Raw genomic sequence first — 26,353 nt, 5'->3', positions numbered from 1 at the left:
GAGTGTCGTGGCGTGATCTCGGATCACTGCAACCTCTGCCTCCTGGGTTCAAGTCATTCTCCTGCCTCAGTCTCCTGAGTAGCTGGGACTACAGGTGTGTGCCACTATGCCTGGCTAATTTTTGTATTTTTAGTAGAGATGGGTTTCATCATGTTGGCCAGGTTGGTCTTGAACTTCTGGCCTCAAGTGATCTGCCTGCCTTGGCCTCCCAAAGTGCTGGGATTACAGGCATGAGCCACTGCGTCTGGCCTTGACACACATTTAAGGCATCCAAATAAAATTTTACTGAAATACCAAACATATTCAATATTTAATTTATTTGCCATGTATCAGTCCTCAAAAATGAGTATTTATTGTCTTAGTATATTACAAGATATTTTTATCACTCAAATATATTTGATAGCACAAGTTGATGATGCCATTTGTTTTTAGCAATATTTAAGATAAAGTACTAGTATGATAAAATCTAGCATCTCATCATTTCTCTGAGATTTGACTGATAATTGGCATAAAGGCAGTAAGAATCACAGACTTAAAGAAATACAGCCTAAATGAGAATAATAAGGTGATGGGAGGGCACATTACCTCTTCCTCCCATGGGAAGTACTCTGCAGTGGGAAAGTAGGGAGAACTTTCTGCGAGAAAGAAGGTATAGGAAGGAGGGTAGGAATAAGGAGCAGAGAGGGAGAGGAGGTAAAGGTACACAGAAGAGCTACTGAGACAGAGGCTCCAAAATTTACTGCCCTCTCTCACTCTCACTCCCTAATCTTTACCTCAGCTACTCACACGATAGGAATAGGATGCTTCAGATGTGAACAACAGAGGCCCTGAAATTCTTGAGCCCTTTCAAGAGATCACTGTGCTCTGCTGTATGTGTGTGGGGGTCCATGAACAACTATAACAGGTAAACTTTTATGGATGCATTTTCTGGGGAAAGCATTACTTTTTTGTGGTCATTCAAGTCAAAGACTACAAAAGGCTCACAAACTAGTGAATGACCACAAAAGAGTAAGAGCAATTGACATGGAAAGAATGACCGGGTTCAAAATGGATTACTATCTGGCTTTTTTCCTTCCTGCCTTCCTCTAGATTTTAGGAGCAAAACTCATCTTGAGACAGGGTGCACTGATTATCCAATAAATTCCATTAAGGGTATCTTGTTACTTTCAAATGTCACACACACACAGCATCTTGAGGAGATCAACTTAGATGAAGGTTTGAAAATTACTTTCCTGAGGTAAGGTGAAAAATCTGAATATATTTAGCCTGGAGAAGTACATATTAAAAGAAGTTATGCTAGCTGTTTTCAGATTTATCCTGTAGAAGCTGAGAAGAGACAAATTTAGTGCTGTTCTGAAAGGCTGGGTTAGAACAAGTATAGATTGCCAAGAAGCAGAACTTGGTTCAAGACAAGGAAAAGCTTCCTAATGGAGCTCTACTCAACAACAGAGAGTGGGCTCCCTCTCACTTAAGTTCAGCAAGGTAGTCTTCAAGACAGCTAGGGAAGAACTTCCTCATTGAATGGAAAATTGAATAGTTCTAATTTTATAAAACCACAGGATGTGTGGAATGGGGAAAGAAATCTCGAGAGCCTTGCACCTTAATGAAATAATGAATCCAGTCAATGGGATGCAGGAATTATTAAGCAAAAGGTTCACGGGAAACTTAAAAAGGATGGATCAGGCTGCCTACATTTGAACCCTGTGATCAATCTCATTCCCCCAAATAGGAAGGATTAGATCTGATAAGCTAAGTTCTTAATATGATTCAATCACCACCCATGAAGCATTCTTGCCAAAAGGGACCTGCACCTGCACCTCATCAAGCCACTAGAACTAAAAGTTTACAGAAACACAGGTGATAGAAAAACATAAAATGATACCATAAGGTTGAAATCAGCCAAATCCAGAATGTGGAAAATTCTATGAAAAATAACCCAGTTTCTTAAAAAATAAATGGCATGAAAAAAAAGAAAAAAAAAAAAAAGGAAAGAGGTTGGGGAGAACTGTTAAGAAATTAAGGGAGACTAAAAAGACAAACAACCAAATGCAGTGTGTAACCTTTTTTGAGTCAATCATGAAATGACATTTTGGAGAGAATAGAGGAAATCTGGACACACACTGGGTATTACATGATATGAAGAAAATACTGTAAATTTTAAACTTTGATGATGGCATCATGATTACAATAAAAGAAAAGCCTTTATTTGTGAGACACACATATGGAAATATTTATAGGTGATGTAATACAAATGAACAGGGTTTGCTTTAAAATACTTCAGGAAAAAAAGTAGAAGGGCTAGGGAGGGAGACAGAAGATGAATAAAACAAGGCTGACAAATGTTAAAAAACAGCTGAAGCTGGGTAATGAATATATTATTCTCTCTTCTTTTATGTATGTTTGAACATTTCTACAATAAAAACTGAAAAATGAGAAGGGGGATGGTCAAATTGCAAAACATCATAAAAAGGAATGTTATACACATGTCTGAATGAGGTAGATGTATACATATTGACTAGAAAACATGGTCCACTGCTAAGTGATACACTATATAACACAGGTTAAAATCCTTACCACTGACTTTGTGTAAAATATTGAGGTTACTTAATTATTTTAAAATCTCAGCTTTCTCACATGCAAATTAAAGATAATAATATCTATTTCATAGAACTGTTTTGAGGGCTGAGAGTACTCCACATCCAAGAGCTGTGCATGGAACATGGCCCACAGTAAGCATTCAAAAACATTTAGTTGGCCAGGCACAGTGGCTCACGCCTGTAATCCCAGCACTTTGGGAGGCTGAGGTGGGCAGATCGCCTGAGGTCAGGAGTTTGAGACCAGCCTAGCCAACATGGCAAAACCCCGTCTCTACTAAAAATACAAAAAAAAAAAAAAAAGAATTAGCCAGACATGGTGGCGTGCACCTGTAATCTCAGATACTCAGGTGGCTGAGGCAAGAGAAGTGCTTGAACCTGAGAGGCAGAGGTTGCAGTGAGCCACGATGGTGCCACTGTACTGCAGCCTGGGTGACACAGGGAGACTAAGTTTCCAAAAAAAAAAAGAAAAGAAAAAAAATTAGCTAATAGAATTATTACTGAAAAATTAAGTTGCAATAAATATTTACAGTATAATCCCCCTTTTTTTTTGTAAAAAACAAGAGACTATGTATAACATGTATACATTAGTACAAACACTGAAAAGTATGGTAGGGTATATACAAAATTGTTTTAACAGGGTGCTGTTTGGGTAAGCAGAGGGCATGACAGCTGCAGACAGAGACACTTTTACTTCTTCCCATAAATACCTATGTATTGTTTAAATGTGCTACAAAAGCATGTATCACCTGGCTAATTTAAGAACACCCTATACATGAATTTTTTATTTGTTTTTTGAGATAGGGTCTTGCTCCATTGCCTAGGCTCGAGTGCAGTAGTGTGATCATGGCTCACTGAAGCCTCAATCTCCTGGGCTCAAGCCATCCTCCCCTCAGTCTCCCAAGTAGCTGAGACTAGAGACATGTGCCCCCATGCCCAGCTAATTTTTAAAATTTTGTAGAGATGGAGGTCTACATTTCCAAAGCTGGTCTTGAACTCTTGGACTCAAGCGATCCTCCTGCCTCAGCCTCAGAAAATGAAATTACAGGCATGACCCACCACACCTGGCCCCTATAAATGAATTTCTGAAAAGCTTTGCTTTAGGCTATATAATACTTCACATCAGACTGAAAGGTTTAGGGATTGAATAGTTTTGTGGTATCTCCTGAATCTGATTTTATAATGTAATTTCTTTGTAAGTATTGTTATCTATTTCTTGAAAATTAGTAGTAGTGATAATAAAATGTCAACAAAACCAAGTTTGACTAGCTTTTATACTGTTTAGTTATTATTTAGTGAGGTAGAGTGGTTCTTATTACATTTGCTGACCCATTAAACACAAAATATTTAATACTCTATTTCCAATGGCTTTCCTGGTTAATACCACCAAATTGAAATGTCAGGTTTCAAGTACATATATATAACACATAGTATGTGAATACTTAAGCTGACACAAGGCGAAAACAAAATATATTTAATAAAGGATTAGAATTCACAAAGCATTTTAAGTACTCACCTGAAAAATGTTCTTGGTCAACACCATTACTACTTCCCATTATATTACTGAACTGTGTATTCGTTATCAAATTGTGCATCCCAAGAATTGCTATATAGAAAAAGAAAGTTTTTATTGTTTTAAACATGAAAAGTTTTACAATTAAAAATTTCTATCAATAATTTTAATATTCTCTGGACCTTTTCCTATAAATTACAGATCACACACACACAGAAGAACAAAATGATTAAAAATCACCTACAATCTCATTCTCATCAATACTCTTATTATTTTCCCCCACATTTCTAAATTTACATTTCCCCGCATTTCCAAAATCAGAGTTGGAGGCAGTCTAATCCTGAATGTAAATCTATGCTTAGCTCCATCTGCTGGCTGAGAGAGAAAATGGAAAAGATCTATTTTTGCCGTTCATTAATTTCACAAGGTTTCTAGGAACATCATGTGACAAAAAGCAGATTTTCAACTTAACCTTCATATTTTAATGTATGTTGATCTCATGTCATTAATTTGCATTTGGACTCCAGTTAAGAGTAAAATACTAAAGTATTAGGTTCTTGTATGTAAGAATATAAGCACCCTTCAAATATGACAGGAGGAAAAATAAATTTGGTTTTAGTTTTTGATGCCCTTGTGTACAAATAAGGCAGAAGTCAGAGGATGTCCTTGGCTCATTCCACTCTGATGAATGGACTATTTACAGATCTGTCAGTCCTCAGTCCCTCAATGCAAAGACTCCTGCTCTGGCTGTGGTATCACACTTTGACTTGTCCCTTTCCAAGGTCCTTCCCAAAGGACGATCAGTGCTACATTCAAACTTAAGAGTTCTTGGGGTTATTTGGTATGAAGAACTCCCCATGCATCACACTTTTCTTTTTTTGAGACGGCGTCTCGCTCTGTCGCCCAAACTGGAGTACAGTGGCCAGATCTCAGCTCACTGCAAGCTCCGCCTCCCGGGTTTACGCCATTCTCCTGCCTCAGCCTCCCGAGTAGCTGGGACTGCAGGCACCTGCCACCTCGCTCGGCTAGTTTTTTGTATTTTTTAGTAGAGACAGGGTTTCACTGGGTTAGCCAGGATGGTCTCGATCTCCTGACCTTGTGATCTGCCCGTCACGGCCTCCCAAAGTGCTGGGATTACAAGCTTGAGCCACTGCGCCCGGCGCATCACACTTTTCTATCTAGGAAAGTAGGTTGTACATGGGTATGGAGGGGAAGATACTGGTCTAGATAAGAAATTGGCAATAATGAAAATAATAGAGAGGTTTGGAGTGTTTCATATACACTTCAGAAAAGTTGGGAAGGTGGTGAGTATAGTTCAGGACTGACTGTTTCAATCTACTTTCTAGTTACTCATCTCTCAGTCTTCTGATAAAGTAGGTCAGCAGTTGACCCTGAAGACTCTTTTTCGGTGTTCAGATAGGACAGCTTCTAGCTGAGCACCAGCTGATGAAAGATTTTTAGAAAGACTTTCAAATATGACAACATGGGAAAAGGTGTCGAATAACACAATACATTCTCTTAACATAAACATTTCACTATTGAGAGTATTTAGAGAAATGAAACTCTTTATGTCAGCTTTATCATGTAAAATATAAAGCCAAATATGTGGTTACTGATTCAACAGTACTTGCTAGGCAAAGCAAACATTTGTATAATGTATATAGGTATGTGCTGGTATTTCTCACTCCACCCCACGTTTATTCACAAATTAACTTGTTTTAGGTGATACCTGCGAGGTCACACAATTCTGTATCAGAAGCACTTGTCAAAGCTTCTTCTAATTCTGGATCAAGAGACACTTTTTCTTCTGTAAAAGTCTGTACAGGTTTTTGTTTGGGGATAAATATTTTCCCTGTAAAATAAAGCACTTTGTTAATTCCACTATTACTGCTATTAACTCATTACCATTTTATCCTTGTAACCAAAGTATGTATAATTGAACCTGAAGGAAAAGATTAACATCAACAGTAATTTTGTTTTATCTCTGACATAGATTTTTAAGTTTCCAGTGTAATATTTTGGCTGTAAAAGTTGGAAAGAAAAGGTCAACTGAGAAATTTTTCATCTGTGGAAATAAAAATGGGCTCTTTTTAGAGTAATTACGAGTTGCTTTACAAATAATCAATAAATAAATTAAGGAATACACAAAAAAACCTATAAAACTTTAAAGAGATTGAAAAAAAAAAAACCAAAAAAAACAGATTCCAATTTCCTTTTTTTTGAGATGGAGTCTCACTCTGTCACCCAGGCTGGAGTGTCGTGGCGTGATCTCGGATCACTGCAACCTCTGCCTCCTGGGTTCAAGTCATTCTCCTGCCTCAGTCTCCTGAGTAGCTGGGACTACAGGCGTGCACCACCACACCAGGCTAATTTTTGTATTTTTAGTAGAGACGGGGTTCTGCCATGTTGGCCAGGCTGGTCTTGAACTCCTGACCTGAGGTGATCCACCCGCCTTGGCCTCCCAAAGTGCTAGGATTACAGGTGTGAGCCACAGCGCCTGGCCCCAATTTCTTATTATTAAGCAACAAACTGTTACTGTCACATGGGGGATGGCAGAGACAATTATGATTCTAAAATTCAAATTCTGATTGCAAATAAATTTCTACGTCCTGAGTGGCACTCTGAAATTTTTAGTCATTATTCCTCTAAGCCTCAATGTACACGAACAAGAAACTAGTTACTCTAGAAACCTAAAGACTTTATCATATGAAAATCATGTTTATGACCATATGTTCTATGCAAGATTGAAAATACGAAGGGAATGGAAAAATGCTAATAATTATAACTGCAGCACTAGCTGACCAAACAAGATGTACTCACACAACTTGGGTTACTAAGCTTGCATAGAACAGAATACCCAATTAAAGTTGGTTTAAACTGGTGCTTCAAAAGCTCTGATGTTCATGTTAGTCACCAGGGGATCTTACTAAAGTATAGATGCTGATGCAGCAGGTCTGAGTAGGGCCTGAGATTCTGCATTTCTAACCAGACTTCCAGATGATGCTGATCCACAGACCACTCTTAAAGCAATAAGGGTTCAAACAACATGAAGTTTTATTATCTCAATAAGCCCAGAGGAAGGTGGTTCTATGGTTGGTTTAGTAGCTCACCGTTGACATCAAGGATCCAGGTTCCTTTGTTTTCCTCTTTGGCTATTCTCAGTGTGGAGGCCTTTGTTCTTAGGCCTTCACAGTCTCAAGATGACCTTTGTAGCACCAAGTATTATGTCCCCACACAATAAAGCCAGAACAGGAAGGAGTTCTTTTTCAATTGCCAACTTTTTTTAAGGCTAGTCAAGTGAAACAATGGGAGCAGAAATGGAACAAATAAATCTGTAACTGGTTGTGATCAATTAGCTGTAACCACCACTGTACTTGGACCACCCTCAACTGCCAACTTTTACAAGAAATCCTGCGCTGCAGATTTTTCCTCTGGTCTATGCCTCAGCTGCAAGGGTGGCTAGGAAAGCAAGCATCTGTGAATGGTTGTTAAATGGGCAACTATAGTGTCTGTCCCAAACTGAAACCAAATAAAGTACTTTTATATTCCCTCAATTCCCTGAACATTTCACTATAGCTGCACTTAGACATTGTGCACATGTGTTTGTCTTTTGCATGCTTTTCAAGGGGATGCTGTATGTTCTGTTCATCCCTGTATCCTTGCCTAGAACACAACAGGCAATCCAATTTGCTGAATAAACAATTTGGTGATCACCTTCAGTCCAATGGCCCCATTTTATAAAGTATAACTTAAATACATGGGCTCAAAGTCACACAGCAGAGCTAATACTAGAACTCAGGTTGTCAAACTCTTAAGGCCAGGGCTTCAGTGCTTTTTCCAATTAACTGGCGGCTTACAAACTTGATTTTTTTAGCAACAGACTTCCCCCCCACAAACAAATGCCCACCTATATGGTGGTATGTATAACTGATCTTAGTACCAAATTTTGGAATTCTGGTGACTGGATAATCTTTTATTATTGGTTCACCGGTAAAGAGAAATCCAAATCATTATGTCCTGATAATGCCATACTTTTCATAGTGGTTCAGATTACAACTAAAGTGACATACATTTCAGGGGGGGCATAATTTTAATTGCCACTTCAGGATAATTACATTTTCCTTAGCTCAATCTACCAGTATTTTCAACTGTGTATGGCAGTAGTTCTAAATGTTACATGCACAGTGGCTTCACTGTGAGAGCTTTAAAAAATTCTCATGTCCAAGCCCCACTCCAGAGATGCTGGTTTAGTTAATCTTGTATGCTGCATGGGCAGCTGAATTTTTTAAAGCTCTCCGGGGATTTTGATGCATAGCAGCCAAGGTTGAGAGCAACTGGATTATGGTATTCACTGACTAAACAAAACTACTCAATCTACTTGCCACAAAAAATGATCAGTATGTGAGGTAATATGTATGTCAAATTTAACTTAGCTATTCCACAATGTGTACATGTAAAAAAAAGTTATACACCATAAACAACACAATTTTTACTTGCTAATTTTAAAAAAAACTACACAAGCTATCAAATAGCTGCCCATGTCTTATTTGAGGGACTGATGGAATCTAAAGCACTATAAAAATCTAAGATGCTTATTTTTTATAATCCTTATACACATTCCTTAAGAGGCATTATTCGTATCTAATTTCCCCCATACATAAATTTTTGCTAATGCTTACAAATACAAAATGAATCTCGGCAGAAAAATCGGTAAGGCAAAACAAAACTCCCAACGACCTAGAAAAATTTTTCTGTCATACAGAATTTTGCTCGATTTCATAGAGTTCTGACATAGCTTGGCACCTCTTCTGGCACTCCTGTTTGGCACTTTGGGAGGTCAAGGTGGGTGGATCACCTCAGGTCAGGAGTTCGAGACCAGCCTGGCCAACATGGCAAAACCCCGTCTCTACTAAAAATACAAAAATTAGCCTGGTGTGGTGGTGCACGCCTGTAGTCCCAGCTACTCAGGAGACTGAGGCAGGAGAATGACTTGAACCCAGGAGGCAGAGGTTGCAGTGAGCCGAGATCATGCCATGACACTCCAGCCTGGGTGACAGAGTAAGACTCCATCTCAAAAAAAGGAAATTGGATTCTGTTTTTTTTTTTTTTTTCCAATCTCTTTACATAATTTTTCTGTATGTAGAGATTTTTGCTATAGAGGGATTTAGCTTGTACAATATTGTTTTTTAAAATACAAAAAGTAATTACTTAATATTTTCTTCTAGGTTAGTTGAACACTAATACACTGTAATAAGTTATCTTTTAATGCATATATATGAAGTTTAGTTATAGAAAAGTATAAGTAAAGAAATTAATTTTGTAAGAAAGGATAAACTAGGAAGGACCTAAGTTAGTATTATGAATACAAAACCTAAGGGGCTCTCAGCAAATTAATTTACAGATTTATACAATCTCTTTCAAAATCTCAGTTGGTTTTTTTTATAGAAAGTGACAAACTGATCCTAAAATTCATATGGAAACCCAGAATAGCCAAGAACACAGTTGTAAGTAAGACTTAAATTTCCCATTGTCAAAATTTAATGCAAAGCTACTATAATCAAAACGGTGTTGGTGCACTAGGAAAGACATTTAGATCAATAGAATATAACCAAAAATCCAGAAATAAACCCTTATACTTATGGTTGATTTTCTACAGGAATACCAAAACAATTCAATGGAGAAAGAACAGTGTTTCAACAAATGCTACTAAGACAACTGCATAGTCACATGCAAAGTTTTTTGTTTTTGGTTTTTTTCTTTTGAGACAGTCTCTCACTTGGTCACCCAGGTTGGAGCGCAGTGGTGCAATCTCAGTCCAATGTAACCTCCGCCTCCTGGATTCAAGCAATTCTCATACCTCAGCCTCCCAAGTAGCTGGGACTACTAGTAGACAGTGTTTTGCCATGTTGGTCAGGCAGGTCTTAAACTCCTGACCTCAAATGATCCACCTGCCTCGGTCTCCCAAAGTGCTAAGATTACAGATGTGAGCCACCACTCTTAGCCCTCATATGCAAAGTTGAATCCTTACCTCACACCATACTCAAAATAGATTATAAACCTAAATGGGCCGGACATGGTGGCTCACGCCTATAATCCCAGCACTTTGGGAGGCAGAGGCGGGCGGATCACCTGAGGTTAGGAGATCAAGACCAGCCTGGCCAACAAGGTGACACCCCGCCTCTACTAAAAATACAAAAACTAGCCAGGTGTGGTAGCACACACCTGTAATCCCAGCTACTCGGGAGGCTGAGGCAGGAGAATCGCCTGAACCTGGGAGGCGGAGGTTGCAGTGAGCCAAGATCGCGCCATTCTACTCCAGCCTGGGCGACAGAGCAAGACTCCGACTCAAAATAAATAAGTAAAATAAAAACAAAAACCTGAACGTAAGGGCTAAACTATAAAACTCTTAGGAAAAAACATAAGATTATATCTCCTTGGGAGGCCGAGGCAGGTGGATCAGCTAAGGTCAGGAGTTGAAGACCAGACTGACCAACATGGAGAAACTCCATCTCTACTAGAAATACAAAAGAATTAGCTGGGCATGGTGGTGCATGCCTGTAATCCTAGCTACTTGGGAGGCTTGAACCCGGGGGGCGGAGGTTGCGGTGAGCAAAGATAGTGCCACTGCACTCCAGCCTGGGCAACAAGAGCGAAACTCTGTTTCCAAAAAAAAAAAAAAAATTATATCTCCATGACCTTGAGTTAGGCAATGGTTTTTAGATATGACACCCAAAGTATAAGTAACAAAAGAAACATAGATAAATTGTACTACATCAAAATTAAAAACTTTTATGGGGCAAATTATACCATCAAGAAAGTGAAAAGACAATCTGCTGAATAGGAGAAACATTTTTTGAACCATATATCTGGCAAGAAATTTTTATCCAGAATATATAAGGAATGCTTCCCAATCAACAATAAAAGGACAACCCAGTTGAAAAGTAAGCGAGGATTTGAAGACACATTTCTCCAAAGATTATGTACAGCTGGGCATGGTGGTGCACATTTGTAATCTCAGCTACTCGGTCGGTTGAGGTAGGAGGATTGTTTGAGCCCAGAAGTTCGAGTCCCGCCTAGGATGCATAGCAAGACCCCATTTCCAAAAAGCAAACAAATATACAGTAGTCTAACACTACATGAAAAAATACTCAGTATCATTAGTTATTAGGGAAATGCAAATCAAAACCACAATGTGATATTACTTCACATCCACTAAGATGGCTATAATAAAACAGACAACAAGTGTTGAAGCATGTGGAGAAATTTCAGCCCTGGTACATTACTGGTGAGAAGGTAAAATACTGCAGCCACTTTGGAAAACAGTTTGGCAGCTTCTCAATTTGTTAAAAAATAGTTACCTTATGATCCCGCAATTCTATTCCTAGGCACATATCCAAGAAAAATAAAATCATATGTCTATACAACAACTTGCATAAAAATATTCATAGCCCGCATATTCACAATAGCTAAAAAGTGGCAACAACCTGTGTATCCATTAACTGAGAAACAGATAAACAAAATGTGGTATCCATACAATAAAATAATACTCAGCCATAAAAAAGAATGAAGTATTGACAGACACTGTAACAAGATGAAACTCCAAAACCTTATGCTAAGTGAAAGAAGCCACAAATACATATTGTATGATTTTGTTTATAGCTGGGCGCAGTGGCTCACGCCTGTAATCCCAGCACTTTGGGAGGCAGAGGCAGGCAGATCACGAGGTCAGGAGATCGAGACCATGCTGGTTAACATGGTGAAACCCCGTCTCTACTAAAAATACGGGCGCCTGTAGTCCCAGCTACTCAGGAGGCTAAGGCAGGAGAATGGCGTGACCCCGGGAGGTGGAGTTGCAGTGAGTTGAGATCGCGCCACTGCACTCCAGCCTGGGCGACAGAGCGAGACTCTGTCTCAAAACAATAAATAAATAAAAATAAACAATGATTAGATCAGATTTAAAAACTCTCGGATAAGTATGAAATGATACATTCCCCACCCCTAAGTTAAACAAAACAAAAATAAGGCTGACCCTTGGTTGCTAAGAGTGTTAAAACAGTTTAGTAATGTTTCTGCAACTACAAAACAGCAGCTAAGGAAATGAAAGACATTGAGATAAGAATTCATATAATAGTAATTTAAATGTATGGCATTTATCCAAACCCATGTTTGTGCTAACAAAAAAAAAAAAAAAAAAGAAATATCCTGTGCCAAGATCCTTGTTATTGTCACAAAATCAGTGAGAAATACTGTGATCCATGTTAGCAATTCCATTGCCAGGACCTTTCTTTACTAGTCCTCATCTCTTTTGCGCGATAGCAAGTTACAGCTGCAACAAATGTTAAGAATTATCTTAGTCATAGCTCCCACCCTTGTTGAGTATATAAAAAATATAGTAACAAGAAACAGGGATGGCTCTTGGTTACTTCATTCCTACAGAGTTGAAAGGCCCTAGCTAACTTTACTGTTTGTTTATAAACTGCCTTGTTCCAGAAAAGAGTGAAGGACCCTATGCCACTATAATCTCCAAGAGGCTTTGCGATATATTGTTTGACAAGCAGCACACAAACCTCAAACCAATCAAACTAAAGGATTAGGGGACAGAGCCTAGAAAGACGTTTTTGTTTTGATACAGTGACACACACCACACCTGCTTGATGCTGCAATATGGTCACCAATAAATGCTTAGTCAACAAATGTTTAGTGAGTGAGCTTGTGTACACTAGACAATGAACTAGAAAGACACCATAAGGAAAACAATACAAGAGATCCTTCACTTTGGGGAGCTAATACTCTAACAGGGAAATAGAATAGCAACTGAATCCTAATCTAGAGGATCTTATGTAAAGAGGGGGTAATAAGGACAGAATTTACCCACATGCCTGAAACAACTAAAATGGACAAAATATATGAAATAAGTTTTATACACACACACACACACACACACACATACACACATATTTTTAAAGAGATGGGTCTTGTTATGTCGGCCAGGTTGGTCTTGAACTCTTTGGCCTCAAGCAATCCTTCTGCCTCAGCCTCCCAAAGGGCTAGGATTACAGGCATGAGGCACCATACCTGGCCAGAAACAACAGTTTTCAAGACACTGGCCATCAGGCAACAAAGGACAGTGATCCCTATGAAATGGGGAAAAAAGAGGTGAGCCCTATGATTACCTAGCTTATTGCCTGGAGAAAGGTTCCAGGCTGCAGATCAGGGAGCAGAAATTCAGGAAGAGCCTGGTGAACTCTGAGCTGAGGAGACACAGCTGAGGTCCAGAAAAACCAAGGCAGCCAGTGTTTGAAGGATAGGGAAGCAGAGAGGAGGGAGCTGCACACAGAGGGAGCCCAGGAGTTGTGCAGAGGGTTGCACTGAGTGTTCAGCAGAGCACCAATTGGTACGTGTATGTGAGGAGCTACCTTGAGCCAAGGGAAAAAAAAAAAAACAACATCTCAAAGCTTAGAGGTAATAATGCCCACGTTCATGCAGAGCTGGGAATAGAACCTGTTCCTACCAGCCAGACTGGAAAAACTGACAATTCACAAGGCTCATAATTGGGTAGGGAACTCAGAAGGGTCTTGCCTCAGTATTGGGGAAATAATTAGCCCTAGACTGAACACTGCTCTAGTCTCACATAACAAATCTTAAAAGCAAGACTCTAAGGAATCAAACTGTTTCCAAGTAACTTAATTGCATTCCAGAATGAAACTCAAGAATATTTATAGGGATATCAATACATCCAGCACCGGAAAGTTAGTATGTTTGATACCCAACAAACAATTACAAACATGCAAAGAAACAGGAAAATCTGATCCAGAAGGAGAAGAAAAAAAATTGGTCTATCAAAATTGACTTAATGATAGATGATAAAATTGGCAAGTTAAGAACATTAAAAGTTACTATAATTACATCACACATGTTCAAAAAGTGAAGTAGAGGCATGAAAGATTTTTTTTTTTTTTTTTTTGAGACAGAGTCTCACTCTTTTGCCCAGGGTGGAGTGCAGTGGCATGAGCATGGATCACTGCAGCACTAAACTCCTGGGCTCAAGCCATCCTCCCACCTTAGCCTCCAGAGTAACTGGAACTACAGGCACACACCACCACATCCAGCTAATTTATTTTCATTTTTAGTAGAGACAAGGTCTCACTGTGTTGCCCAAGCTGGTCTGGAACTCCTGACCTCAAGTGATTCTCCCGCAGTGCTGGAATTACAGGTGTGAGCCATCATGCCTGGCCGGAAGATTTTTTTTTTTTTTTTAAAGTGCTGGGTGCGGTGTCTCACACCCGTAATCCCAGCTACTCAGGAGGCTGAGGTGGGTGGGAGGATTGTGTGAGGCCAAGCATTTGAGAACAACATAGCAAGACCCGCCTCTGAAACGAATTTCAAAAATTAGCCAGGTACAGTAGCATACGCCTGTAGTCCCAACTACTTAGGAGGGTAAGGCAGGAGGATTGCTTGAACCCAAGACTGTGAGGCTGCAGTGAGCTGTGATCACGCCACTGCACTCCAGGCTGGAGTACAAACAACAACAACAACAACAACAATAACAACAACAAAGAACAGATAGGACAAATAGAAAAGATATACCATGCCACCTAATCAAAAGAAAGAAAGATAGGCTCTATTAACATCAGGCAAAGTAGGTTTTATAGCAAAGAATATTACCAGAGACAAAGGTCATTTCATAATAACAAAAAGGACAATCCATTAAGGGGACATAACAATCCTAAAAACAAGTAGCAACAAAGCCTCATAGTACAATATTCTGAAACAATCAAAAGCAGTACTTTAGGCCGGGCACGGTGGCTCACATATGTAATCCCAGCACTTTGGGAGGCTGAGGTGGACAGATCACGAGGTCAGGAGACCGAGACCATCCTGGCTAACATGGTGAAACCTCGTCTCTCCTAAAAATAGAAAAAAAATCAGCCGGGCATGGTGGTGAGCGCCTGTAGTCCTAGCTACTCAGAAGGCTGAGGCATGTTGTGAGAATGTTGTGAACCCGGGAGGTGGAGCTTGCAGTGAGCCAAGACCGTGCCACTGCACTCCAGCCTGGGCAAGACTCTGCCTCAAAATAAATAAATAAATAAATTAAATAAATAAATAAATAAATAAATGCAGTACTTTATGGTATGTAAATCATATGGAGAAATACTGGAGGAAAGGAACTATCCAGAGTGGGTGTAGTTATCCAGGAAAGGTTCCCCATAAAACCGGGTGTTAACATGAGTAACAAGCCATCCATGTGGCTAACTCCTTACCCTAAAGGAGTTAACAGTGAATCATTCAAATGACATTGCATGACCAGTCTGAAAAGGAGATGCCAGCATCTGCATGACTAATGTAAATAGCCCATTTCAAATATCAGCTTCAGTGCCTGGGAAGACCACTTTTCATAGGTCTACAAGGGACGTTTAGGATTCTTAAAATATGATTACAAAAATAAGAGCCAGTTTTTATCTTTGGACTTAGCAGAAACCAATTGCCCAGTGGTGGTTATGTAATCCTGTAGATGTAGGCAGGTTTGTAACCATGATCTTTCTGGTTTCCTGAGGGATCAGGTCTGTCTTTCCTCCAAAGAAATCACATATTCAGAAAGGTGAGAAAGAGTAGGTTTTCTGGAAAGCTAACATAACTGTGAATAAATAACTTGGACAGTATATGGGAAGTCCTTAGTTTAAGGCAACTGGGTGAAATTTACCTTTAGAAAAGCAGGGAGGGGCATGTGGAATTCTTGGGAAAGAACACAAGGGCGTTCCATCCTCAGGACAGGAAAAGAGAAAACCACCACCAAAAAGCATAAATGGCTGTACCCCAAGGCCCAGCAGGAAGAAAAGGAGTGTAGTGCAAGGAAGGGAGGAGCCCATACCGGGTGAGTCAGCAGCTCAAACAGAATCAGAATGCACATCTCTGTATGGGATATAAGGTGCAGCCATGGCTCTGGTCCGTCCGTGAAGTAACACAGGGGAAAGAAAAATCTTAGTCTAGGTAAGGGCGGAGCATGATACCAGCAACAGAGAGGAGGAGTCCCCAGCAAAACAAAACAAAATGACAGGTAGTAAAAAATACTGAAGACTGGGACACAGTATTTCTCCAAGTGATAAATTCATGGCAAGGTTCTATGCCTCATCTATCTTTGAGACAGAATACGCATGCTACGTAAAAATATCATGGGAACTAATAATCCGCACTGAGAATTTTCACCATTCTCTGAACAAGAACGAGCTGGATGAATACTCTCTTTCACCCTTGTGCTGGCCTATGTCTCAGTTATATATTTTGCAAAATTTTAAGGAGGAAGAGGTAAAAAGCTACATGTACCTTTCCAACATTTTAACATGATATCTTTAAGCAAAAGGAACATATATTGAAAATATGGACCAGGACGCAGTAGCTCACACCTGTAATCCCAGCAATTTGGGGGCTGAGGCAGATGGAAGTGCTTGAGCCCAAGAGTTCGAGACCAGCCTGGGCAACATGGCGAAACCCTGTCTCTATTTTTTTTATTAAAAAAAAAAGAAAAAAGAAAATACGTTATTAATTTTGTTAATTTTTTTTTTTTTTTGAGATGGAGTTTCACTTTTGTCGCCCAGGCTGGAGTATAGTGGTATGATCTTAGCTCACTGCAACCTCCGCCTCCTGGGTTCAAGCGCTTCTCTTGCCTCAGCCTCCCAAGTAGCTGGGATTACAGGCACACGCCACCATGCCCAGCTAATTTTTGTATTTTTAGTAGGGACAGGGTTTCCCCATGTTGGTCAGGCTGGTCTTGAACTCTTGACCTCAGATGATCCACCTGCCTTGGCCTCCCGAAGTGCTGGGATTACAGGCATTAGCCACCACACCCAGCTGTTTTAATTTTTTTTAGCAGACAATAAGAAGAGGTAGACTGTTTTAATTTTCTTAAACATTCAGTTTCTCAACATTTTGAACATAGTAGACTCATAAGAAAGACATTTCCATTCATCTTTGTCAAGATTATTTGATATCATGATACCATTCCTACTGAGCTTATTAGATTTAGGTGAATTTAACATGTGTATATTGTGGGTTCTATGGTAAATAATGCACTTAAAAACAACCCGTAACACACTTTTTGTCAGCTTACCTTTACCAGCTAATGTCTTTTTGCTGTTAATAAAACTATAGTATTAAACGTAAAACATTCACCAGTATAGAACAAAATATTCCCCCAAATGCATGTAAGACATAAGGCCTTGAGCTTCACTTAATTAGGATTACTTTCTTCTTCTTATATATTGACATATGCTTTCAATTCTGTAAAACATATAAACAATCATTTCACAAATCATGAGGTGAAATTATTAATGGATTTACATATAATAACTCTTAAGTATCCTTAGTCTATCAGGCTTCTAAAAAACATTTTTTAGCAATCTAGAAAATAAAATTTGGCATGAATATATACTTTTTTATTGGTCAAAAGGAAAAACCCTACCATGTGCAAGTTTTAGTTTTATAAGGATTCCCTCTTGTCCTGGCCAGTTATGTCTAATTTTGGCTCCAGAAACAGAGTGTGCCTTTAAATGAAAAAATAACAAGTATAATTAATTGTGAGTCTCAGAATATGAGAAAATAGTCTAATGACTAGGTAAGTAATCCTTTTAGTGGTTCCCAAGTTTTTGCTTTTAAAAAAATTAAGCAGTCGGCCAGGTGCAGTGGCTCACGCCTACAATCCCAGCACTTTGGGAGGCTAAGGCAGCAGATCGCCTGAGGTCAGGAGTTCGAGACCAGCCTGACCAACATGGCGAAACTCCGTCTCTACTAAAAATAAAAAAATTAGCCAGGCATGGTGGCAGACCACTGCACTCCAGCCTCGGTGACAGAGTGAGATTCCATCTCCAAAAAAAAAATTAAGCAGTCATCTGATAGACCCTTTAAAATAATTAATTTATGATTTGGGCATATAATTGTGATTTTGGCATATAACTTGGAAAGAGTTCAAGGAACTGAATGACACTGCTATAACATTCCCTGGTCAGAAGGCTAATATTGCCATTAGGTACTGTACCCTGAGGCCAGTCATGTCTGAATGAAAAAATCATTTAGAGAACAAAAGAACATCTTATGGATTCTTACTAATCTAAACGTACTAAGAAAGTAAAATGCCTTTGTTTCTCAATAGAGGTAGGTTTGCAAACTTTTATGAAGAACGAGGAAAACCTCTATTGTTGGGGAAAGCATCCTCAATCTGAAAGTCTATCTCCACTAAAATAAGCTATTAAGTAAAAAATCTGAGACTCAACCCAGGTGTTCAGGGCAGAGTCATAGGAGAGGCATCTTTAAAAAACAAGCTTCTGGATTTTTTTTTTTTTTTTTTATGTTGAAAAGATAAGCTTCTGGATTTTTGGAGCTACAGAGGAGATTAACATTTAGCTTGATGGGAAGTATTCTAATAAGACACAGATGAATTACTCTGAGGACCTTCTGGAATGTTATCAGGATCTTGGAGATGAGATAAAGGATGGCATATTCGTGACTAAGGAAAACTAAGGCTAACTGCTTAAAGATGAGAGTCTAGGGTGGATTTCAGAACACTAGAGGTGGCTTTTTGCTATATTTCAAAGCAGAGCTTTACAGCCAAAGTTGCTTGATTACTGAAGAGGAATCTGCCCTCCTTCAGGTCCATGGTACTGGGATGTGGCTTATAAGGCTTGATTCTACCACATCTGATAGTATATGTTTCCATCAGATAGATTAATGAAACTCACAAATTCACCCCATGGTTGTTCTAGACCACTTCTCCATGACAGAGAATGAAAATCTCTTGTTTGGTAATCATCTCCCATATGATTCTTTACAGTGCTTTCAGTGTACCCATTAACAAATTTGGTCCTCAGCTGGGTGTGGTGGCATGTGCCTGTAGTCCTAGCTACTCGAGAGGCTAAGATGGAAGGATTGCTTGAGCCCAGGAGTCCCAAGTTGCAGTGCCACTACATTACAGCCTGGGCAACAAGAGAGAGAGTCCTGATCTCTAAAAATCAAACCAAAACAAATTTGGTCCTCACAAAAACTGTATGACATAGGCATGCCAGATGCCCAGAATGTATGTTTTCATCAATATAAAGTTCAAAACAAGCAGAAGTAATCATTTTATTAGACACTATGTTGGTTATTACCTTTCAGAAGAAAAAAGGGAAAAGTGACTGGGAAGGAGCATGATAGGGCCTTCAGTGGGTGCTGATGTTATCTTTTTTTTTTTTTTTGAGACAGGGTCTCGGCTCTGTCGTCCAGGCTGGAGAGCAGTAGAGTGATCTTGGCTCACTGCAACCTCTGCCTCCGGGTCAAGCGGTTCGTCTACCTCAGCCTCCCGAGTAGCTGGGATTACAGGCATGTGCCACCACGTTCGGCTATTTTGTATTTTTAGTAGAGATGGGGTTTCACCATGTTGGCCAGGCTGGTCTCGAGCTCCTGACCTCAAGAGATCCGCCCACCTCGGCCTCCCAAAGTGCTGGGATTACAGGCGTGAACCACCGCATCTGGCTGCTGCTGTTATCTTTACCTGAGTGGTAATTACATGGTGTGTTTATTTTATAATTCACTGAGCTACATACATAATGCACATACCTCGGTGCATTTTCTCTAAGTAACAAAAAGTTCATTATTTAAAAAAAGATATCATTTTAATCACTGCATCAGAACCACCCATAAACAGTATTTAATAGACATATGTAGCTAAAAGATGCAGTAAAAATACTGAATGTACTATAAACAGAAACCACTGATTGTGAATGTAAAATTACTTGTTCAACTACTTCCATTTATTCTTACCTATCTAAAACCTAAAGTAAGAAGTAAAAATTTAAAAAGATACATAGGAGGACAAAGATATTCTACGACAGTTGAGGATACAGCACTTTTTCCTAATGTCACCCATATTCCTCACCTCTATCCTTTTCCCCCTGTTGTATTTTCTTATTTTCCATAATTCTTCTCTACTTTCTTTCCTATTTCCTCTAATCCTCCAAGGTATTTTCCTAGGTAACTGGAGATTATGAAACAAGGGCATATTAGGAAGCTTCCTGGGTTAGCCTGGGACAAATGCAGCTTTCTTTCAGGTCTCTTATTTTTTCTCCTTGTCCTCAAATTCCATAGTTTTTTTCTGACATCTCTTTTTCTCACATCTCTCCCTTTGTTTCTACCTCCATTCCTTTCCACATTATACCCCCAGAGTCCACCTGAAACACACAGAATAATAGGTGATCAACCAGTATTTTTTCTCATAAAATTATGTTCTCCAATTTAAGCAGGATTAAAGCCATAAACACTGACATCTGTATGGCTGTACAGAGAAAACACAACCAGTAGTTTTCTTGGACAAATAAAAAGGAAGAGATGCCTCTGCCTGTCTTTATGATTCTCCACATTTCAAAACTCTGCATTGGTTTTGAACTCTTTTTCTGGCCCCAAGCACCTGAGGGACAGGACATTCCCACCTGTAACAGTGGTGTGATGGTTAGTTTTATGTGTCAATTTCGCTGGGTTGTGGTGCCCAGATATTTTCTCAAACATTCTTCTAAAAGTTTTCATGAAGGTTTTTTTGTTTGTTTGTTTTTGTTGTTTTGGATGAGATTAAAATTTAAATCAGTGGACTCTAAGTAAAGCCAATTAACCTCCATAATGTGGCTGGGCCTCATTTAATCAGTTGATGGCCTTAAAGAACAAAGATTCATCTCCCCAAAGAAAGAAGAAATTCTGCCACTAGACTGCCTTTCGACAAGAACAGTAAATCTTCCCTGGGTCTCCAGCCTGCTAGATTTTGAATTTTACATGCCTTCTTAAAATAAACTTTTCTCTCCCCTCACATCCCACTGGTTCTGTCTGTCTGGAGAACCCTAACTCAAGTAACAAAGATAGTGATCCTTAACAAGAGATGAAGGGGAGGAGGACTCTAAAGAAAAAGCACAGGGGCTGAGGTGATGGATAATTTTGGAAAAGTCAGGTGCTGAGTTTACGGCTTACCTACTATTACCATTCACTAGCCTTCCTCTACTATAGAAGCTGGAGTGCTAAAATGAACTTTCTTGCTTCCCTTGCAGCTAAGGGGTAGCCATGTGACACAGTTCTGGCCAAAATTATTGAGAAGGGCCTCTTTCTCAAATAAAAAGCCCAAGTACCATTCTTCCTGCCCAGACTAGAAAGAATTCAGACATAAAAATGGTGCCTGCAAGAGCTGATATTCAGCTCTGCTACTGCTGTCACCATTCCCCAGTATTCTATACACAATATTCCAAATAAGAGTGAATGTAGAATTTGCATTTTCAGGCCTACCTGTTTGGAAAGCTGAAAAACTTATCCTGTTTCATTTAAGTATATATATATATAGAACTTTTAAAAACACAGCTGTGGCCAGGAGCAGTTGCTCACGCCTGTAATCCCAGCACTTTAGGAGGCGAAGGTGGGTGGATTACTTGAGGTCAGGAGTTCGAGACCAACCTGGCCAACATGGTGAAACCCTATGTCTACTAAAAATACAAAAATTAGCCAGACATGGTGGCGCACACCTGTAATCCCAGCTACTGAGGAGGCTGAGGCAGGAGAATCGCTTGAACCTGGGAGGCAGAGGTTGCAGTGAGGTGAGATGGCACCACTGCACTTCAGCCTGGGTGACAGAGCAAGACTTTGTTTCAAAAAAAAAAAAAATTAAAAAAAGCCACAGCTGTACTTAAGCTCCACTGAGGATACAGAAGCACAAACACTTAAATGAGGGAGACTTGGACTAGAAAAATTTCTGAAAAGTACTGATTACGAAGCATTAGCAATCATAACCATGAATTAATAAGGATGGCTATAGAACAGCTTTTTAAAAGGGTCCTTTGAAAACATGGCATGAATTGTTTTATGGCATTCCACTTTAAAGAATGCAGTAAGAATAGATGCCTTAACATCATTTGTACTCTGTAATCTACCACTGGATTTAAAAGTTCCCTTCAATACACTTTTAGATCTGTTACAGTAGAGAATTAAAGAATGTTATACAAAATCATTGTGTAATAAAACTTTACTAACATCATTAAGAAGAAACTTATTGGCCAAGTTGATGAAAAATGTAAATAAAGTCTCTAAACTAATAAATGTTTAAGTCAACAGTATCATATATTTAAGGCTACCAATGATGTATCTCTAAAAATATGATTTTCTCCATACACCACCTATAAAAAGAAAAATCAAGTGTTACTACATAATGACTTCAAAATTCTGGGCTTACCTTTTTTTTCTCCAGTGTAGGGCACATAGTCTTCCCTGTCTTTATGCTCCAATGCTTCCTTCTCCAGATATGAAAGGAGATGCTCTCTATCAAATGGCCCTGTGGCAGACTTTGATGTCTGGTTCTTCTGCCGGAACCCTGCAGGCAGAAGGGCATTCTGCCAGAGAGAATGAATCAGCCAGTATGACCAATAAGAATGCTAATGCTATATGCTTCCGAAGATTACCCATATAAAAAGGAATTACAGACTGGAATGTGATACAGGCACTAAACACTTCATTGCAGGATTTTAGGACAGCAATGTACAACTGCTCCAAACATGAAACTTCTTTTTTATTAGGTAGAATTCACTTACATTATTATTAAAATAGGCACATACATAAGTACAGTTTCTTTTCTTTTTGGAGACAGGGTCTCCTTCTATCCCCAAAGCTGGAGTGCAGTGGCACAATCTTAGCTCACTGCAACCTCCGCCTCCTGGGTTCAAGCCATTCTCATGCCTCAGACTCCCAAGTAGCTGGGATTATAGGTGCCTGCCACCACACCTGGCTAATTTTTGCATTTTTGGCAGAGACAGGGTTTTGCCATGTTGGCCCAGGCTATTCTACAACTCCTGACCTCAGATGATCTGCCCTCCTCAGCCTCCCGAAGTATTGGGATTACAGGCATGAGCCACCGCGCCCGGCATATGTTTTCTAATAGAACATTTTCTTCAGAGAGGATTCTAATAGCAGGAAACAATCTTTAGTTTTTAAGTGTTCTGGGATACTAATAAAAAAGTTTTATTAACCACATAGTGCATCTTCTCACTTACATAAGTGGGAACTAAATGATGAGAACACACAGACATATAGAGCACACACATTGGAGCATAAGGAAGGAGGGTGGGAGGAGGTAGAGGATCAGGAAAAATAACTAACAGGTATTAGGCTTAATACCTGCGTGATGAAATAATCTGTACAACAAACCCCCATGACATAAGTTTACCTACGTAACGAACCTGCACATGTATCCCTGAACTTAAAATAAAAGTTTTTAAAAGAAGTTTTATTAATGCTTAATAATTGCTCAGTGTATATATATGTACAAAGAATAATTCTATTACAAAAGAGTGTTAAATGACTCTGTACATGATATTCCTTCATGACTTCCATTTCATTGTACAGACTTTTTCATGATTAAAACATATATATCACACAGTAGAATATCAGATTACTTCAGTTTAAACACAATGTGAGATGTTCCACTTGTGTGTGTATGCATACATATATACATGAGCACTAGGATGTACTTGCAACAATCACTATCATTGTTTCACATGCCCCAAGGGACCCCTGAAATACTCATAGCAAGAGCTATGTTCCTGGGTTTCCACATGGGTAAAGCTTTTGAGTGCATGGACTGACTTAGAGTTGAGGGAGGTGGAGTAGAAGGTGATGGATTAAAGTCTTCTCCTGTAGTCCCTTAATTTTCACTAAGCCCAGTAAACACAAGGGCTGACTAGACAAAGTGAGCACCGTCCTTTTGCTTGTCAAAAGCCAAAGAGGTGATACTGCCTTGTCTCCTATTTCTGGGTATATCTTTGCTTTGAAAATGGGAGGCAGCCAGAGAAATCACACAAAAGGGCCAGCCCTCTTTTGCAAAACCTCCCAATTGAATTTCGTGGGTGGTATAAGATAATTTTTCATTATAAAGGGTAATCTTATAAGGGTAATGTTAATAGAAAATATTCAATTTGTAACTAGGAAATACAGCACTTCAACTGTGGTCATTTGTTGAGATACATAATAATTTTCATAAAATTCACCTGTGTTACCCTTTATGTAATGGTACCTACTACACAGAAAGCTGAACTATAAAGATGAAACACACAGGAGGTCCATTCCTAACTCTGTACCAAGTATGTTTCTGTAATATAAAATTGTTTATGGAACCATAAAAAAGAAACATAAGATTTCTACCTTTAGACTTAGAAATCAAGAGAGGAACTACACGTGAAGAATCCATTTCCAATCGACCTGCAAGCCCTACTCATTTTTACTTCCTGAAGAACTCATTCATCTTTTTCCCATCTCCAACATTATTACTTTGGTCCAAACTATGATCCAAGCTTGCTGAGACTGTTACATTAGCTTCCCAACTGTATCAGTTGTCTGATATTTTTTATCCTTCACCACCAGCCCCTCAGTCTGTCACCCTAGCCTCATCTCATACATCCTCTCCATTCCAGTCACACTGAACTTTTTTTTCTCTCTTGTACTTGCCACATACTTCCTTCTACCACCAGGCCTCTATGTGTGTGGTCTCCCTTCCCTGGAATGCTCTGCCTATCCCTTTTTGCAACTCATTTTTCAGATTGTAGCTCCATTCCCCCAGGGAAGCTTTTCTTAACCTCTCATCACAAGCTCTTACAGTGTGTAGCATTTACCATTCTTTTAATATGGTATGATTATTTGATTAATGTCAAACTGCTCCTATTCCTACCAGCCTGTGTCACGAGGGCAAAGATCACATTTGTTTTGCTCATTCTTGTATTCCTAAGCCTAGCATAGCACCTGGAATCTACAAGTTGTCTCCAAATATTTACTGAATAAAGTAAATGGTAGAATGCTTTTCAAGATTCTCATTAAGGCAAATTAATAAAAAGTAACTTTACTTCTCCATCAATAATGCATAGATGTATATATTGCTATTTCATGGTGGTAGTAATGGAAGCTGCACTACTCTACCTGCCTGCTCAAGCCCATGTGACACACACAGTCTTAAATATGATAGCTGAAATCCTGGCTCCTTAGAAAGCCTTTTTTTTTTCTTTCTTTTTTTTGGAGGGGAGACAGGGTCTTGCTCTATTGCTCAGGCTGGAATGCAGTGATGTGATCATAGCTTGCTGCAACCTTGAACTCCTGGGCTCAAGCAATCTTCCTGCCTAGGCCTCTGGAGTAACTGGAACTACAGGTGTGCACCACCATGCCCCCGGCTGATTTTTAAAATTTTTTGTAGAGGCAAAGTCTTGCTATGTTGTCCAGGATGGTCTGGAACTCCTGCTCTTAAGCAAATCTCCCTTCTAGGATTACAGGTATGAGCCACTATACCCGGCCAAAAACAGGCTAACCACAAACTAAGTGACAGCTAGCTGGTTTTAGAGGCTATAAACCCATGAACCAAGCTTCATTAGAAATATACTCTAATCAAGTAAGCTAATAGATCATAATTACTTTTCAGATAAAAATTTTCTTTAATATGATTGTCACTAAAAATGACATGTTTCTCTCTTGCAGTGCAATTTTGCTGTAATATATATTCCCAGCCTTGAGGGGTGGGGCAGGGGAAAGCTTTTGCTAGGCTGGCTGTCTTCTGGAGATAGATTTTTTTTTTTTTTTGGCAAAAATGCAGTGAGTTAGCAAACATGTACACTGAATACAGCAGAAGGACAGTAAAACAGTCCTCCAAAATGCAGTGAGTTAGCAAACATGTACACTGAATACAGCAGAAGGACAGTAAAACAGTCCTCAAAAGGACAGTAAAACAGTACTCCAAAAAGTAAAACAGTACCACACACACCTTCAACCTACTTCCTGAGACTTTGCAAGTTACAGTGGTGTTTCTCTGGCTGAAGTAGCTGCTACTATCCTTGACCTTTTTTCTTACCTGGTTCTTTACCAGAACGCTTTCCAAAAACATGTCACCCAACAAACAGATGTTGTCAATAAACATCATTGTTCTCCTAGTCTCGACTAACAATATCGAGGTTAGGAGAGTTGCGACTGGGGTTGGGGAGTTTGCAAAAGACATTTAGAGGCTAATCAAGCCTCCCCACACAAGAAGCAGGCCATGGATTTACAAATAAAAAATAAGCCATCAGATTTCAGACTGATACCATAGTGCATGAGTTGGGAGGAGACTCAGTGTGGTTTAACAGAAAGACTGCTAGACCACCAGGTATCAATGAGGCAGTGAGGGACCTAGTCCCAGCTCTTTCCCTAATTGTTTTTTTTTTTTTTTTTTTTTTTTTTTTTTTTT

General features: G+C 39.3%; 1 protein-coding gene across 1 annotated transcript in view; it reads right to left on the bottom strand.

Annotated features, from left to right (window-relative positions):
- TMOD3 (tropomodulin 3 (ubiquitous)) overlaps positions 1-26,353 on the bottom strand; it is an 88,525-nt gene that overhangs the window by 23,318 nt on the left and 38,854 nt on the right. Inside the window, exons 4-6 of the mRNA XM_011928627.1 lie at positions 22,334-22,490; positions 5,837-5,959; positions 4,111-4,200 (exon numbers count right to left, since the gene is read on the bottom strand). Coding sequence (XP_011784017.1) covers positions 4,111-4,200; positions 5,837-5,959; positions 22,334-22,490 — 370 coding nt within the window. The remainder of the gene's footprint in view (positions 1-4,110; positions 4,201-5,836; positions 5,960-22,333; positions 22,491-26,353) is intronic.

Source organism: Colobus angolensis, unplaced genomic scaffold, assembly GCF_000951035.1.
Source record: "Colobus angolensis palliatus isolate OR3802 unplaced genomic scaffold, Cang.pa_1.0 Scaffold78, whole genome shotgun sequence".
NCBI lineage: Eukaryota > Metazoa > Chordata > Mammalia > Primates > Cercopithecidae > Colobus > Colobus angolensis.
Note: the sequence above shows the minus strand (reverse complement) of the source record. Positions and strands in the feature narration are given on the sequence as shown.